Source organism: Bos mutus, chromosome 16 (assembly GCF_027580195.1).
Source record: "Bos mutus isolate GX-2022 chromosome 16, NWIPB_WYAK_1.1, whole genome shotgun sequence".
Classification (NCBI taxonomy): Eukaryota; Metazoa; Chordata; class Mammalia; order Artiodactyla; family Bovidae; genus Bos; species Bos mutus.
This window is the reverse complement of record NC_091632.1, coordinates 19,416,376-19,434,690: the sequence shown is the minus strand read 5'-3', so window position 1 is coordinate 19,434,690 and position 18,315 is coordinate 19,416,376. Positions and strand designations below refer to the sequence as shown.

Here is an 18,315-nt window from a genome sequence, read left to right as displayed (position 1 = left end):
TCTAGTCAAGGCTATGGTTTTTCCAGTAGTCATATATGGATGTGAGAGTTGGACTGTGAAGATAGCTGAGCGCCGAAGAACTGATGCTAATGAACTGTGGTGGTGGAGAAGACTCTTGAGAGTCCCTTGGACTGCAAGGAGATCCAACCAGCCATTCTAAAGGAGATCAGTCCTGGGTGTTCTTTGGAAGGAATGATGCTAAAGCTGAAACTCCAGTACTTTGGGCACCTCATGAGAAGAGTTGACTCATTGGAAAAGACTCTGATGCTGGGAGGGATTGGGGGCAGGAGGAAAAGGGGACGATAGAGGATGAGATGGCTGGATGGCATCACCGACTCGATGGACATGAGTTTGAGTGAGCTCCGTGATGGACAGGGAGGCCTGGTGTGCTGCAATTCTTGGGGTTGCAAAGAGTCAGACACGACTGAGAGACTGAACTGAACTGAACTGAGTGAACTAACATTGCTGTTGTTGTTCATTGTTCAGTTGCCAAGCTGTGTCCAAATCTTTGCAACCCCATGGACTGCAGCACACCATATTTCCCTGTCCTTCACTATCTCCCAGAGCTTGCTCAAACTCACGTCCATTGAGTTGGTGATACCATCCAACCATCTCATCCTCTGTCGTTGCCTTCTCCTCCTGCCCTTAGTATTTCTCAGCATCAAGATATTTTCCAATGAGTTGGCTCTTCACATCAGGTGGCCAAAGTATTGGAGTTTAAGCTTCAACATCAGTCCCTCCAATGAATATTCAGGGTTGATTTATCTTTAGGATTGGCTGGTTTGATCTACTTCTACTCCAAGGGACTCTCAAGAGTCTTTCTTAAGCTCCACAATTCAAAAGCATCAATTCTTTGGCGTTCAGCCTTCTTTATGGTCCAACTCTCACATCTGTACATGACTACTGGAAAAACCACAGCTTTGACTATATGGACCTCAGTCAGCCAAGTGACGTCTCTGCTTTTTAATGTGCTATCTATGTTTGTCGTAACTTTTTTTCATAGGAGTAAGCATCTTTTAATTTTGTGGCTGCAATCACCATCTGCAGTGACCAGTATTAACTAAATATTAATTAAACTCTACCATACTTCATTCATATTTGCTAGATTTTTACTGAATGTTTCTTGTTTACTTCAGGATTTCATCCAGATACCAAATTGCACATTAGACTTCTGTAGTCTATGACAAGAATTCTTGGGGGGATTCTTGGAAGGAAGATGACAAATGCTAATCTCATCTCATTAAGAATACATGCTACCAACATGACTTATCATTGTTGATGTTAATTAACCTTGATCACCTGGTGGACTTAATGTTGATGAGGTTTCTACTCTGTATTTTCCCCCTTTCTTTACTGTATTTTTGAGGAGCAAGTTACTTCGTTTAAGGGGTGAGTATTTATCTTCCTTCTCCTTGAGGGTGGTGTTTCTACATATATTATTTGGAATTCTTCTGCATAGTAGAAGAACCCCTTGTTTGTTTTTTTATCCAGTTATTTATTTGTATCCTTATGGACTCAAGAATAATTTTATACTTAGGGTTGTAATTTAGTATTATGTTTTGCTGCTCAAATTGTTTCAGTTTAGACACTAGGAGTTCTTTCAGTGGCTTCTGTGTCCCTTTGACATAAACTATTATTGTGTGTGTGTGTGTGTACCTTTTTTGTTTGTTTTGCATTTCCTTCATTTATGACCCAATAATCCCAGGGACAGGGGAGCCTGGTGGGCTGCCGTCTATGGGGTCGCACAGAGTCGGACACGACTGAAGCGACTTAGCAGCAGTAGCAGCAGCAAGATACTCTAAGCTCATCTTGTGTATTTTCTGTTCCAGCCTTATAATCAGCCATTTCTCTGAGGAGCCCTGGTTCCTTTTTATTGGAAATTTCCACTAGAAACCAAGATTTGGGGGACTTCCTTGGTGGTGCAGTGGTTAAAAAACTCCCTGCTCCCAAGCAGGGGACGAGAGTTCAATCCCCGATTGGGGAACTAAGATCCCACATGCATGCTCTGTGGCCAAAAAGAAAGAAAGGAACCAAGATTTGGGCACTAAGTTTGCCCATTGCTATTGGAGTATCATTGCTTGTAGGCCCTCTCAGCTGACTGAGAAAGGAAATACATATGAGTACATTAGCCTGCATATAAATATGTGTGCAGAATTGCTTCAGTACTATCTGACTCTTTGCAACCCCATGGACCTGCCAGGCTCCTCTGTCCATGGGATTCTCCAGGTAAGAATACTGGAGTGGGTTGCCATACCCTCCTCCAGGGGATCTTTCCAACCCAGGGATCAAATCCACATCCCTTATGTCTCCTGCATTGACAGGTGGGTCCTTTATCACTAGTGCTACCTGGAAAGCCTGCCTGCATATATACACATCTCTATAAATATTTTCATATGTATTTATTTGTATCTGTATCAAGGTATCATTTTCTAGTCTCTCACCACAGGATCACCATAACCTTCTTTTTAATTAAAAAGAAAAAATTTAATTTTAAACTGATTTTAGGTGAACATTAAAAGGAAAGAAAGATTGATTTTTATCATATATTCCCTTATTTCTTCAAAGGAACCTGGAATTATTTATCATATTTTGATTAATGTGATTTCAATAGTGCTAAGTGTTTTTTTTTTTTTAAATAAAGGCAGAAAGCCTATATCCAAGTGCTTATTATTGAAGCCAATACCTTTCCTTTTCCATGAATTGATAGAGAAAAAAAAAACATTTGGAGGGATGTGACCAGCTGTAGTTCTTCTGAAAACAGAACAAGAAGAAAAAGGCTTAACTTATGTTAGAAGAAATGTAAGGAAAACATTCTGATCAAGAGAGTTACTGAATGTTGGAATGTAAGATAGAAAGTTAGAATGTCTTCCTCTGAAGTTAGGACAGATTCCCAGCTGTCTAAAATAGTAGGTGTTTTCTGATTTTCAAAGCTCTCTTTCCTCCCTGAATTCTGGGACTCTTTATAATCAAAACCTTAGCCTAGGGAAAATCCCTGTTTGAAAACATGGAAGGGAGGTCTGCAAAAAGAGATAAAAAGTTTCATCCCTAAAAATAAATTGTAGTTAGACTAGAAGTGAAAACAGAAAATGGGTTATGTCTACCATCTGAGCTATACTCTAATACCTTTTCTTATTCTTCAGAATCAAATAAATTGATGTTAGAATATTGGTCTTTCTCTTGTCATTAATAGAAACTGGTCACAGGCATTGATAGATGTTTCTAATAAACAAATGAGTAGCTAAATAAAATATTCACAGCTTCACACTATTCCCTTTTCTTAAGAGCTGCTTTTTTTTCCCCAAAAAGCTACATCCTGCTAAATTGTTCTCACTTTTACAACTCTTTGACTATCATCTGAAGTTAAATAATGATAGCTTCATATAAGCAAGATAATTTAAATACATAAGTTGGCCTTAGATACATAATTTTCTTTGCAGAACATTTATTTTTCCTAGAAATGTCAGGTTCAGGCTAATAATGAAATTATTTTGCATGATAGTGATGAAGTATATTGGAAAGAATCCTAAGAGACTTGGGTTTAACTCCTAGATGTACCATGTACTACAAATGTGATTTTGGGCAAATTGCTTTCCGTTCTTAGTTTGTTCATCTTTGAAATGGCTATAGAAATATTTATCTTATAAGATCATTGTGAATATTGAATGTTTTTATTTCACTTATGTGACAAGAACATGGTTAAAATATCCCTTAGATGGCAATTGCTATTACTGTTGTCATTATTATTGACCATTATGAATTCAGCAGTTCATTAAAGAAACATTATTGAATTTCTACTGCATGTCGAGCACGATGTGTCTGTGAAGATGACCCCAATATAGCCCTTCAGTTCAGTTCAGTCGCTCAGTCATGTCTGGCTCTTTGCGACCCCATGGACTGCAGCACGCCGGGCCTCCCTATCTATCACCAACTCCCAGAGTTTACTCAAACTCATGTCCATTGAGTCGGTGATGCCATCCAACCATCTCATCCTCTGTCGTCCCCTTCTCCTCCAGCCTTCAAGCCCTTATTCTCAAGGAATTCATGGAATCATGGGAAAAATATAAAATTAGTTTGAATCAATACATAATGAAGGAGAAAGCTCAGAACTAGGCTTAGGGGCAGGAAAAGCTCATTATATACATATAATAATAAGCATCCAAAGACTGCTTAATGGATAATGGACAAAGCAAAAGAAATCAAGATTGTAGTATCTTTTTTTCTCCTCCGAAAAGGCCAGTAAAGTGTTTTGTATTATATTACTAATAAAACTTTGAAATATACTATATGGTAATTACTTCAAAGTGTGATTATTAAAATTTTCAATTTTACTGTAAAATAATAGGAAACATGTGGACTGAAGGCAAAAGGAGGAGAATAAAAGTGAAGAGAAGAATGAAAATCAGATAGAGAACCAGGCCAGATGATCTAACCCCTTTGTGTGAATTTCATCTTTAATTTCCTCTTCTGTGAAATGGGGGTCATTATGTTAAACACCTCATAATTTCGGAATGAGAACTGAAGGCGGTTAGCTGTGTTCATACATAAAAAGTACTTAAATGCTCAATAAATATTAGCTAATATAGCTAGTGAGGTAGAAAACTGATAATTATGGGTCCAAAATATACTTCTAAGCCCTACTTTAAAATTTTATGAGACCTTGGACAAGTTACTCTCTGGGACTCAGTTTTCTCTCTGTAAAATGAAGACCCTGGAGTAGAAAGATACTCTCTAAAATCTTTTCTGGCATTTGAATTGAGATAAAGGAGCAGAAAAGACTGGCTTTTTTGCCCTGGCTTTATAGGGACCGATGCTTTCTATGAGAGGGGATGGAGGTTTGAAAGGACATCTGGAGAGAGGTCACTGAGAATAAATTTTAATTTCTTCCTTTTTTTTTTTTTTTCCCCCAGAAAGGGAAGCTTAGACATTCTTGATTCAAGCCTCTCTCCTCCATTAAGTGTTCAGTTAAGCTTTCAAAAGTTCTCCCCAAGTAGTCTGATGACAGCTTGTAGGTCTCTCGGTCTATTTTAGGGGCAGGTGGGTGGATAGCTGAGGTCCTTATGAAGAGCTCACCATTGAAATGCAAACCAGAGTCCTGAGTCCTAGAGAACTAGGACAGAGGCTGGGCCAAAAGGGAGGCTCCCTTTGGACAAACCACCAGACACATGTTCCCTCTTCCTTAGGCAGCATACTTCCCATTCCGTAACAGACAACAGGGGTTTGGCTGACAAAGGGTAGAAGACTCAGTCCCAGTGCTTTTCCCTCTTCTGTCCCCCTGGCTGGCCACAAGCTTTGTGGCTTCATTAAAAATGTAAAAGTAGAATGTTCTATTCCGCTAAGCACGCCATGAAAGAGTTATGCTGTTCTTTCTTCTCTTGACATTTGTACCAAAGGAGAATAAGATTGTAAACATCTGTTTTATATAAGCCAATTCCAGGCTTATAACTTGATTAGTATGAGAATATTTGATGTGATTAATTTTCCAGTTACAACACGATGGCTTTCCATTCTTTTATTGCCTTCTTAAGGAAGACGAGAAAAAAATAATCTAACTTTATTATTTTTTTTTTAAGTTTCATAGCGGTGCCAAGTACAACCATTATGGTCAAAGTACAAATGTACTTATGGTGCAAAAGTACTCTACTTTTAATTCATTGTATTGCAAAGAATAGCCCATTACTTACCCTGTAGAAATGTGCTAAAGTAAACATCAAATAATCCTGGGGCTCGTTACATGGAGAACTAGACATTTGGGGGAAGATCATTGAGGATAATGTCAAACCATCTAGTGAGTTGCAGGAGGCAGTTTACAATAAGCAGTGTATAGACACATTACTTTCTAGCAATTGTCTTGAGAACTCAGTCTTTTAAGGCAATGTTCTCCTGAGCGAGGCTTTATTAGGCCTAGTGTGATAAATGCTTCCAATTAGGTGATCTCTTAAAATTCTTAGCCAGTGAGCAGAGTCTGATCTTCTCCAGAATAGGTGAAAGAATTCCAAGGGAGAAAACTGAATTGGAGAGAAGATTTTAGTGTTGACTTTGCTATGAATGTGCTAGACCACTTTTAAAAACACATTACCTTTTCATATTTCCATCCTAAAATAGAGCAAAGAGAAGAATCTTCTTAAAGAGGACTTCTGAGAGCTAATTTGGTGATTGTTAGCATGAAACAGGAGATGTTCTGCAATCTACTCCACCTTACTACAAAATCTGCATTGTGTCTTCACTTCCAGGAGCAGCTACTCCCTTCTGAACTCCCATCCTTTACCTCCAAGGACCTTCTAGGACATCTTGGAGGTAATCTAGGATAGTATTTAGGGTTGACCAAGAAAGGATAGGTATTAGCTACCATGAAACTTGCTTTTTCCTCTCATCCTGGTCTCTGTCCGTGGAAACTTTAAAGAATGTTTTTGGCTTGCCCTTGTTTGGAATTACCTCTGCAGATCTTTCATAAAAGGCAATGGGAAATTGCCAAATACTTCTGCTGCTTTTTAAAAAAGTAAAACTGTCTATATTTGCAAATAATGTAATCACGTATGTAGAAAGTCCTAAGAATCTGTATGAAAAACCACATCTTATTAAACCGATAACAAATTTACAAATTCAGCAAGGTTGTCAGAACACGATGGCACCCCACTCCAGTACTCTTGCCTGGAAAATTCCACGGATGGAGGAGCCTGGTAGGCTGCAGTCCATGAGGTCACGAAGAGTCGGACACGACTGAGCAACTTCACTTTTACTTTTCACTTTCACGCATTGGAGAAGGAAATGGCAACCCACTCCAGTGTTCTTGCCTGGAGAATCCCAGGGACGGCGGAGCCTGGTGGGCTTCCATCTATGGGGTCACACAGAGTCGGACACGACTGAAGTGACTTAGCAGCAGCAGCAAGGTTGTGGTATACAAAGTCAATATATCAAAAAGCAGTGGCATTTTTTAAACTTTTATTTTATATTGGATTCTAGTTGATTTACAATGTTATGTTAGTTTCAAGTATACAGCAAAGTGATTCAGTTATACATATAAATCAGATCAGATCAGATCAGTCGCTCAGTCGTGTCCGACTCTTTGCGACCGCATGAATCGCAGCTTTCTTTTGCAGAATTTTTTCCCCATTTCGGTCATTATAGAATATTGAGTGGAGTTCTCTGTGCTATGCAGTAGGTCCTTGTTGATTATCTATTTTATATATTGTTACTGTTGTTCAGTCACTAAGTCGTGTCTCTTTGTGACCCCGTGGACTGTAGCACACCATGCTCCTGTCTTTGACTAATTCCCAGAGTTTGCTCAGATTCATGTTCATTGAGTAGGTGATGCTATCTAACTATCTCATCATCTGCCACCCCCTTCTCCTTTTGCTTTCAATCTTTCCCAGCATCACAGTCTTTTCCATTGAGTCAGCTCTTTGCATCCGGTGGCCAAAGTACGAGAACTTCACATCAGTCCTTCCAATGAATAAACAGGGTTGATTTTCTTTAGGATTGACTGGTTTGAAGTTCTTCTAGTCCAAGAGACTCTCAAGAGTCTTCTCCAACACCACAGTTCAAAAGCATCAATTCTTTGACATTCAGCCTTCTTTATGGTCCAACTCTCACGTCTGTACATGACTACTGGAAAAACCATAGTTTTGACAATATTGACCTTTGTCAGCAAAGTGATGTCTCTGCTTTTTAATATGCTGCCCAGTTTTGTCATAGCTTTCCTCCCAAGGAGCAAACCTCTTTTAATTTCATGGCTGCAATCACTGTCCATAGTGATTTTGGAGCTCAAGAATATAAAATCTGTCACTTCGTCCACTTTTTCCCCTTCCATTTGCCAGGAAGTGGTGGGACTGGGTGCCCTGATCTTCGTTTTTTGAATGTTGAGTTTCAAGCCAGCTTTTTCTCTCTTTCACCCTCATCAAGAGGCTCTTTAGTTCCTCTTCACTTTCTGCCATTAGAGTGGTATCATCTGCATATCTCAGGTTGCAGATATTTCTTCCAGCAATCTTGATTCCAGCTTGTGATTCATCCAGCCTGCCATTTATATGATGCAATCTGCATAGAATTTAAATAAGCAGCATGACAATATATAGTCTTGTAGTTTCCAATTTGGAACCAGTTTGTTGTCCTGGTTCTATTGCTTCTTGACCCGCATACAGGTTTCTCAGGAGATAGGTAAGGTGGTCTTGTACTCTTATCTTTTTAAGAATTTTCCACAATTTGTTATGATCTATACAGTCAAAATCTTTAATGTAGTCAATGAAGCAGATTTGTTTGGAATTCCCTTGCTTTCTCCATGATCCAACAAATGTTGTCAATTTGACATCTGGTTCCTCTGCCTCTTTGAAACCCAGATTGTACATCTGGGAATTTCTAGGTTCATGTACTGCTGAATCCTAGCTTGAAGGCTTTTGAACATAATCTTGCTAGCATGTGAAATTAGTGCAGATATTTGGTAGTTTGAAAATTCTTTGGCATTGCCTATCTTTGGGATTTGGATGAAAACTGACCTTTTCCAGTCCTGCGGCCACTGCTGGGTTTTCCAAATTTGCTGACATATTGAGTGCAGCACTTTAACAACATCATCTTTTAGAATTTGAAATAGCTCAGCTGGAATTCCATTACTTCCACTAGCTATGCTTATAGTAATTGTTCCTGAAGCCCACTTGACTCCACATTCCAGGATATCCAGCTCTAGGTGAGTGACCACACCGTTGTGGTTGTCTGAGTCATTTAGACCTTTCTTGTATAAGTCTTCTGTGTATTCTTGCCACCTCTTCTTAATCTCTTCTGCTTCAATTAGATCCTTACCATTTCTGCCCTTTATTGTGTCCATCCTTACATGAAATGCTTCCTTCATATCTCCAGTTTTCTTGAAGAAATCTCTAGTATTTCCCATTCTGTTGCTTTCCTCTATTTCTTTGCATGGTTCATTTAAGAAGGCCTTCTTAACTCTCCCTGCTACTCTCTGGAACTCTGTATTCAGTTGGGTATCTTTCCCTTTGTCCTTTGCCTTTTGCTTCTCTTCTTTCTTCTGCTATTTGTAAAGCCTCCTCAGACAACCACTTTGCCTTCTTGGATTTCTTCTTCTTTGGGGTGATTTTGGTTGCTGCCTCCTGTACAATGTTATGAACCTCTGTTCATAGTTTTTCAGGCACTCTGTCTACCAGATCTAATCCCTCGACTTTATTCATCATCTCCACTGTATAATTATAAGGGATTTGATTTAGGTCATACCTTAATGGTCTAGTGGCTTTTCCTACTTTATTCAATTTAAGCCTGAATTTTGCAATAAGGAGTTCATGAACTGAGCCACAGTCATCTCTCGGTCTTGTTTTTGCTGACTGTATAGAGCTTCTCCTTCTTTGGCTGCAAAGAAAATATTCAATCTGATTTCAGTATTGACCATTTGGTGATGTCTATGTGTAGAGTCATCCCTTGAGTTGTTGGAAGAGGGGGTTTGCTATGACCAACATGTTCTCTTGACAAAACCCCTATAGCTTTTGCCCTGCTTCATTTTGTACTCCAAGGCCAAACTTATTTGTTACTCCAGGTGTCTCTTGACTTCCTAGTTTTGCATTTCAATCCCCTATGAAGAAAAGGACATCTTTTTTTTTCTTTTTTCTTTTTTGATGTCAGTTCTAGAAGGTGGTGTAGGTCTTCATAGAACCAGTCAACTTCATCTTTTTTAGAATCAGTGATTGGGGCATAGACTTGGATTACTGTGATGTTGAATGGCTTGCCTTGGAAATGAACTGAGATCATTCTCTCATTTTTGAGGCTGCACCTAAGTACTACATTTCAGACTCTTTAGTCGACTATGGGGCTACTCTATTTCTTCTAAGGGAATCTTTCCCACAATAGTAGATATATTTTATACATAGCAGTGTGTATGTGTTAATCTCAGACTCCTAATGTATTAACAGTTTCCCCTTGTCTTATCCATTGCCGTTATACCAGTTCATAGTTTGGAGCCTGAGGGCAGCAGTGCAAAGCAGTGAAGGGCGGGAGCTTGGGAATCAGCTTGCCTGCGTCTAAATCCTGGTTCCGCTCCTCACTAACCATGACCTTAACGCAAATTTCAGAAACTGGCCAAGTCTCAGTTTTGTTAGATGAAGGATGTTGTTGATATTATTACTGCAGCCTACTCCTACTTTTGTCTCTTTCCCCAGTTTACTTCCCTTATTCCATTTCTCACTCATTGTCTGATGACTTCCCTGGTGGCTCAGATGGTAAAGCGTCTGTCTACTATGTGGGAGATCCGGGTTTGATCACTGGGTTGGGAAGATCCCTTGGAGAAGGAAATGGCAATCCACTCCAGTACTATTGCCTGGAAAATCCCATGGACAGAGGACCCTGGTAGGTCCCAAAGAGTGGGACATGACCGAGCGACTTCACATTCAACTAATCGTTTTGCTTTTTTGCTCTTTAGTTTGAATTCCTTCAGTGTCTTTTCATGCCTTCAGGATATAACACAAGCCCCCACCAACTTCACACAGGTGTGCCCTGACAGCATCTTGCCCCTGACGTCTCCTGTGCCTCTCCTGTCTCTGTCCTGGGCTTTCCTATTGATACTTTAGAGCAGAATGCCAAGGAAAGCAGATCAGCACACATATTTGTAGGACCCCAAATTGTGGGGTTTTTGGCCTGATGGGATCAGTCTTTGACCAGTGAGGATGGTTGCTGATGGCTAGCTAATTTCCTCTTTTACTTGCTTCACTTCCTTTGCTTCTTCACAACATTGAGGGGCTAACATAGGGTTTTCAGTCTGTCCTATAGGACCCAGCAGCCAGTAGCTGAAAGCAGAGGCCGACTTGAGAGTGTACTTTTACACCCGCTCTCCTTCTCTGCTGCATCATTCCCTCTACCCCTCATGCCTGCCCCCTGGCATCACACCCCAGACCTTCATTTAAGGCTCTGCTTTCTGGGAACTTCAGCTAAGACCAACAGAGAATGTTACAGCTGGAACAAATTTTAGAAATTGTTTAGTATGACCTGCTTGTGAGTGACAGAACTGAAAACAATTAGTGGTTGAAGTCACTAGATTCATAGACTAGTGTTCCTTCAGCCTCACAGAGAGTGTTTTTAATAACACAAGTGTGAAAAAAGGCTATATATTACTATTTATTATTATCGTTATTTCTGAGAAATACTCTGTTATTTCCCAGAAATTTATATTGTTATTTCTGGGCTATACTCTGACTTAAGCATCACCGTCTTTTTTGCCCCACCCTTCCTTCTTCCATCCTGGGCCATGTCCTCTTCCTAACCCAATCACTTTCTCCCATTTTATATTCTTGGTGTTCTTAGCTGACTGCCTGCCAACATCTACTTTCAGGGAGTCATTTATTTTATAGTGTAAATAACATTTCTGTACAGGGCTACTTGGGCCCTAGAGATCTGCATTTGAAAAAGAGTTCAAATTTTATTGAAAAGCAGTGGGAGAACCATGTATGTCTCCCCCATGTTGCAAATTATAGTCATCAATTATATGAGACTGGAGTGGAGAGATGCACCGGGATTATGGAAGTTAATGTGTATTTACACTAAATATCCCTTTTCTTTATCACCTGTTTTCCCCATCATGGCACCTTGTAAACCTTAAACATGTTCTTGAGTGTTACCACCCACTTCGATTTGAGGATGCTAGTGAAGCTACAAAAGATCGTCTATAAATAAACAAATACAAATGCCTCCGTAGTTATGCGTCCCTTCCAAAGCATTGTGTCCCCAATGCATATACACATAGCTTCAAACTTGCAATGCTGTAACTTCAAATAAATATAATGGTAATACTACTGCTAAACTTTATTGAGTACTTGCTGCATTGCCAGGCATTGGGCTAAGTGCATCATAAGCATACTTTTCATTTCGCTCTCAGGCAAAGAAGGACAATGATCCCGGAGAGATGGGAAACAAGTCCTATAACTGTCCCAGTTCACCGTCTACAGAGAATTTCCAGGCCATGGTGTGCGGCAGTGGCATCAAGATGGAGCGGGGAGGAGAGTTCTCCTTGTATATTCAGCTGAGTGCTGACCAGCAATGGGCATGTGAGGAAAAAACCACTTGAAAGAGTTCAGGTGACTGTGCCCACGCTCACACTGGGAGGCGGATGGCTCTGTCCTCACCTGCCGGGCTAGAAAACTTCATGCTGCGAAGTGCACTGGGTAGAGTACTCAGGAGAGTCTTTCCTCAGCAATGCGGAATAATTCATTCTCCACTGAACAGTGCTTTGTTCTGACAGGACAAATTTTAAAAATGAGTCGCAAACGGATCAAACTCTTTCCAAATAACTTTAGTCTGTCCCAGAATAGAGTTGAAGAATATTGATAAAACTACAAAAATATCTAGTATAAATTCATAATATAAAGGTAAAATTCATATGTTTGACATTCAATCAGAAAATGTGAGACCTGAAAGGACGCAAGAAAATACAATCTATACTAAGGAGAAACACTGATGAATTGAAACTGATGTAGAGCTGATACAGATAGTAGAATGTCAGTCAAGGACATAAAAAGTTATTAAAACTGTATTCCAGATATTCACACATTTAAAATGAGACATGGAAGACATACATATATATATATGATTCTGACTGAGCGACTGAACTGAACTGATATATAGGATTCAAAGAGAACTTCCAGAAATAAAAACTGCAGCATCTGAGATGTAAGGTACACTGGATGAGACAACTGGCAGAATAAACAGTAAAGAAAAATAGATTAGTGAACTTTAAGAAATAGCTTGAAAACTAGCAAAAATTGAAACATAACAAGAGAAGAAAATAGTAATTAAAAAAACCGAAGAGACCATCAGTTACCTAGTGAACTAGGTAACAATTTCATGGCCTCATATATGTTAATTGTTTCATATAAAAGGACAAAATATTTATGATAGAAATTTCTCACTGGGAACAGTGCAAAAAAGAAGAAAGTGGAGTAACATCTTTAAGATACTAAAAGGAAAACGAAAACCTGCCAACCTAGAATCCTCTATCCAACTAAATAAATAAAAACAACCCACAGACATAAATGAAACAAAACCCCCAAACTGTCAAAAACAAAGGTGAAACAAAGAATTTTTTGAACACACAAAAGTGAAAGAATTCATCACCAGCAGAACGGCACTACAGGAAACAGTGAAGCAAACGCTTCACGGGGAAGAAAATGGTATCAGATGAAAGCCTGGACTCACAAAGAGCTGAACAGCGCCGGAAATGGCGACTACATGAGCAAATACGTTCATTTTTAAATTATTTAAATACTTTAAAAAGATAATCGACTACTTTAAAAATTACATTAATATAGTGTTGGGTTTAAAATATTGTAAAATAAAATGGAATGAAAATAGCAAACAAGATGGGGAGGAAATTAATGGGAGTATATTATTCTGAGGTTCTTTTACTGCATGGGACGTGGTATAGCATTACTTGAAGGAAGATGGTGACATATTTAAACACCCTTGTTATTTAGTTTCTGAGTCCTGCCCGACTCTTTTGCTTTTCCACGGACTGGAGCCCCTCCACTCCTCTGTCCATGGGATTTCCCACCGCCAGGCTCCTTTGTCTGTGGGAATTTCCAGGCTAGAATACTGGAGTGGGTTGCCAAGTCCTTCACCAGGGGATCCTCCCAACCCAGGAATTGAACCCATGTCTCCTGCTTTGCGGCAGATTCTTTACTACTGAGTCATCGGGGAAGCCCTGTTATAAACGCTGTGTGCTTAGTCACTCAGTCCCGTCTGGCTCTCTGCGGCTCCTCTGTCCTCCTCTCTGTAGCCCTCCAGGCTCCTCTGTCCACGGGGTTCTCCAGGCAAGAATACTGGAGTGGGTTGCCAAATCCTCCTCCAGGATAAACACTATAGCAACCACTAAAATAAAATAGTTATAGCTAATAAGCTGGCAATAGAGATAAAATGGAATCATAAAAAAACATTCAGTCAACCCAAAAGAAGGCAGAAAAATGGGAAAAAAGAAACAAAGAACAGAAGAACATATAAAAAACAAATAGCAAGATGATAGATTTCAACCCAACCATATCCACAATCATACTGAATGGAAATAGTCTAAAGAGCTCAATAAAAGGCTGAGATTGTTTGCATAAAAAAGCAAGACCCAATGCTAAGGTGACTACAGGAAACACATTTTAATATACACAAGTTAAGAGTGATAAGATGGGAAGTTATATATCATGCTAAAACACTAATCAAAACTGGAGTGCTATATTAATATTAGACAAAGCATATTTCACAGTAAATAATCTTACCAGGGATAATGAATGTAACTTCACAATGATAAAAAATCAATTAATCAAACTGACATAATAATCCTAAGTATTTATGCATCTAATTACAGGCTTCAAAATGCATGAAACAAAACCTCATAAAAGGACAAGAAGAAATCGACAAATCCACAATTAAGTCAGATTTTGATTCCGCTTGTTCTGTTAGGAAGGCAGAAATCAGTAAGAATACAGAAGAGTCGAACAACACTATCAAACTAATTGACATTTATGGAGAATTCCCACCAAACAACATTTTTTTCAAGTGTACATGAAAAGTTACCAAGATAGATCACTGAATCCTTACTAGGTCGGTTCTACCATTATTTCCATTTACAGCTGAATCAACAAAGGCATGAAGAGGTAGGTAACTTCTGAAGATACACCGTAATTAAGGGTCACAGCTGGGCATTGCACCCAGATTATCTGACCCAGAAGTCTTAATCAGCAAGCTCTACCCCCTCCCCTGAACACCTGGAACAGCTCAGGTCTCAGTGAAGTCTCTAAGACTTAGAATGCAATCCCTTTAAGATAAACAAAGGAGTAGGTTACTCAAATAGCATTTTCTAAATACTACTTAGAGAGGAAATACTTTCCTCCTTTCTTCTCATATTCTCACTCAGCCCAAATGGCTAGGCTGCTTCCTTTAAATGACATGACTTATAGGTATCATAAACTCAGGTTCCAGAGTCGCTGGGTCTGAAAGGGAAGACAGTTGCAGATTAAAGTCTAAGAGGCTCAGGGGAGCTGGCTCTTCCTGAGGCTGCCTCCGTGTCGGATGGGTGGTCTAACACACATTCCAACTGGATCAAGATGCCTGCTGGCCCCTCTTTAAATGCCAGGATCCGGATAGCAGCTCCTTTAGCAGGATGTGAATACATTTTTATTAAAAAGAGGCAAAGAACCTTCAGCTTATGGTTGACGTTCTTTGTCCACCTTCTTATCTGTTACTGGTACCAAAATGCATGTAATAATGACAAGACGGAAAAACGCTGTACTGTTCTTCAGGGCGAGGTTTCCTCACTTATCAGCAAGAAAATGCCACAGAGGGGAACACCTTTGTAATGAGCCTTTGGCTGAGGCTGGGCACACGGGTGTTCTATGGGAGGAAATATGAAATGATATTATTCTGCCTCACTATGCTGAGGGGAGGATTTATGTTGCTCGGCAAGCATGAATCTTGATAGTGGAATTTAACAAAAAATCAATATTCTCCTTCAGACGGTCTCTCTCCCCCTCCCTCTTCCTTTGCCTCTCTCGCCCTCTCATCCGGTGCACTGAGCCTCCATCCTGTACTCATCACACCCAACTGCTTTGACTCCTACCATCTTTTCCACCTACACTCAGTGACTACCAGGCCCCGATGTCTCTCTCTCGTTTCCCTCCACAACCCTTTTCCCTGTCCTCCCGTTTCTGGCAGGTCCAGCTCTCTCCTCCCTCCCTCCCCACCAAAGCCCCACAGTACCCGAGGAGACCAGAGTGATTATGTGGCTGCAGCCCAGCCGGGAGGACCTTTCCAGCTCCCCCTCCCGGCTGAGTTAAGGGCTGAGGACGGGAAGCTGGGCTGCGCAAGGGGGGTGGTCTCGGTTTCTTGGGGGCGGGCGGGGGTTACTATGAAAGAGGTGTCTGAAGCAACGTTTTGCATCGTAGGGGGAAAAAAAAGGCAATCCCCTTTGTGCACTGGGTTAGCGCAGTGTCCCTCGGTTCGGGACCTCGCCACACATTCTTGCAAGCCATTGTTTACCCCGGGGTTTTGGAGGGGAGGCGCCGCGCGGGTGGGCGCGGAGGGGACCCTGGGAGCACTTCCCTGGTACTCAGTTGACCCGAGACTCGGTGGGGAGAAGTTGCCCTCCAGGAGGCGGGGCCCCAGAGCCAGGAGGAGGAGGGGGGCGTCCCCTCGACCAATCAGGAGGCGAGGCCGAGCCCGTCTTCCCTTCCCCGGCCCGCTCGCGGGCGGGCGGCGCGCAGTGGAAAGTTGGGAGCCGCTGCGGCTGGTCCGGGCGGAGAGCGGCGGCGGCAGCGAGGGCAGCGGACTCGGCGCGGCGCCGCTGGCTCGGAGCAGTCCCCGGGGCATGGGCCGGGCGCGCCGCCCGCACTCAGCCACACGCCGCCCGGGCCGCGGGCACTCGGCCGTCCCGAAGGAGGCTGCGTCCGGACGAAGGCTGCCGCATCTTTGCCTCCCCAGCCCCGTGCAGGGATTTCGGGTTCGGTGCTCGTCCCCATCTGATTCTCAGCCCCCAACTTTTGGCAAGTTCAAAGAGGTTTCTGTAGTCGAATAAATTGCCCCCAGAGGAAACCCGCTGCCTATTGAGGAGGATTCAGCAGAGTGCTTGGGCGCTCCAGGAAAAAAAGAAAAAAAAGACAAAATGATTTCCTGGGACATGATCCACACCATATTCTTGCTCGCTCTTCTTTATCCTTCCCGAGCGCAGGATGCAATCCCCCAGTCCGAGGTCGAGGCAGAAGAAATTCCCGAGGGGGCCTCAACCTTGGCTTTTGTGTTTGATGTGACTGGTTCCATGTATGATGATCTAGTTCAGGTGATCGAGGGGGCTTCCAAAATTTTGGAGACGTCTTTGAAAAGACCTAAGAGACCTCTATTCAACTTTGCTTTGGTGCCTTTCCACGACCCAGGTAAGGGAAATACTTGTTCTTTGTTATTCCTTATGATTACGTTCTTATGCCTCGAAATTGCGTGTCAGTAAGTTTCAGAACCATTATAAATGTGTAGCTGAATACAGTTGTAACAAAGAATTGCTCGCCTACATCTGGGCTTGCTCTCTGACACCTGCTCGTGTCTCATCCATGGAGATGGCTTGTTTGGGGTGCTTGCACAGTGGTACCCAAACCTGGAAAGCGTAGAATTATGAAAACCAGAGCAATGATATCAAAATCAGAGTTAATTAACTTAAAAATTTTGAAACTAAAGAATGTTTAAGGCAGAGTGGTACATTGGGTATTCAGCAGCAGTACTTTAACAGCTAACACCCAACTTGAGAACATTCTCAAGATAACTCTCAAGTTAGGGGGAGAAAAACCTGTTGTGTGAGACACAGGGAAGCTTGTAAGCAATAATTACTAATGAACTGAAGAGATGAAAATAAGCCATTCATTTGTTAATTGAATCTACTGATCTTCGCACCAGATCATCATTAGTTCTCGGCTCACAGATGGTAATAAATGGGTCCTCCTCTCTTTCAGTAGAAATGCATGTAATTTGCTATGGTGGTGCTCTTTAAAGGTAGTTGAAGTACAATCACTTTATTTTTTGCCCTAAAGCCATGGGTTTCAGCTGCTGCGCGGTAATTTGATCCTCTCTGCTTTTTTCAGTTTCTCTTTAAAGTGGCACCTTTCTGTGAGGCTCATAGGAGCCCTCATTGTCAATGCGAGGGTAGCATTACCTGGGGAGCCCTGGGGCTGGCTGTCTAGCATCCACCTGAGTTTTATTAGCACAACTCACTGCCCAGTCGAAGAAATAAAGCAGTGGTTTCTTGAAGTCCTCCCCCACTGTTCTCTCACATTTTTATTGAAATGCTCTTTTCACTAGAAGACTTTGACACAGCCACTTCGCAATGAAAACTTGATATTGAGAATCTCAAATTCTTTCCTTGTGCTTTTGACAGGCATGTGAGAGTTCAAATTATTGCTTGGTTTTAAATGTGGTAGGTTTCAGCTATTAAAGAATTGGCAGGGGGAGGAGTTTAGAGGGAAAAAGAACTCTGGGATTTTTGTTTGTTCTTCAAGTGATGAAAACAACCTGTCCTCCTCTGTGCTATACATATAACCTTAGTAAATTCAATGTTGATTAAAAATAAAAATTTTAATATTTGAATAAAGAATGATCATTGACTGTGTTAGCTGTCTCAGTGAGACGCCTCATGTGTTACAACGTTTTAATTTATTAAATGTTAAGAGTTGACTCATTGGAAAAGACCCTAATGCTGGGAGGGATTGGGGGCAGGAGGAGAAGGGGAGGACAGAGGATGAGATGGCTGGATGGCGTCCCTGACTCGATGGACGTGAGTCTGAGTGAACTCCGGGAGCTGGTGATGGACAGGGA

The 18,315-nt window shown here is 41.3% G+C and overlaps 1 protein-coding gene across 3 annotated transcripts in view; it reads left to right on the top strand.

Annotated features, from left to right (window-relative positions):
* The first annotated feature begins 16,225 nt into the window (after nt 1-16,225).
* The window catches only part of HMCN1 (hemicentin 1), a 538,357-nt gene continuing 536,267 nt past the window's right edge, over nt 16,226-18,315 (top strand). For all 3 annotated transcript variants that reach the window (XM_070384783.1, XM_070384782.1, XM_070384785.1), the window contains exon 1: nt 16,226-16,889. In XM_070384783.1, coding sequence (XP_070240884.1) covers nt 16,622-16,889 — 268 coding nt within the window. In that variant the 5' untranslated portion in view covers nt 16,226-16,621. The remainder of the gene's footprint in view (nt 16,890-18,315) is intronic.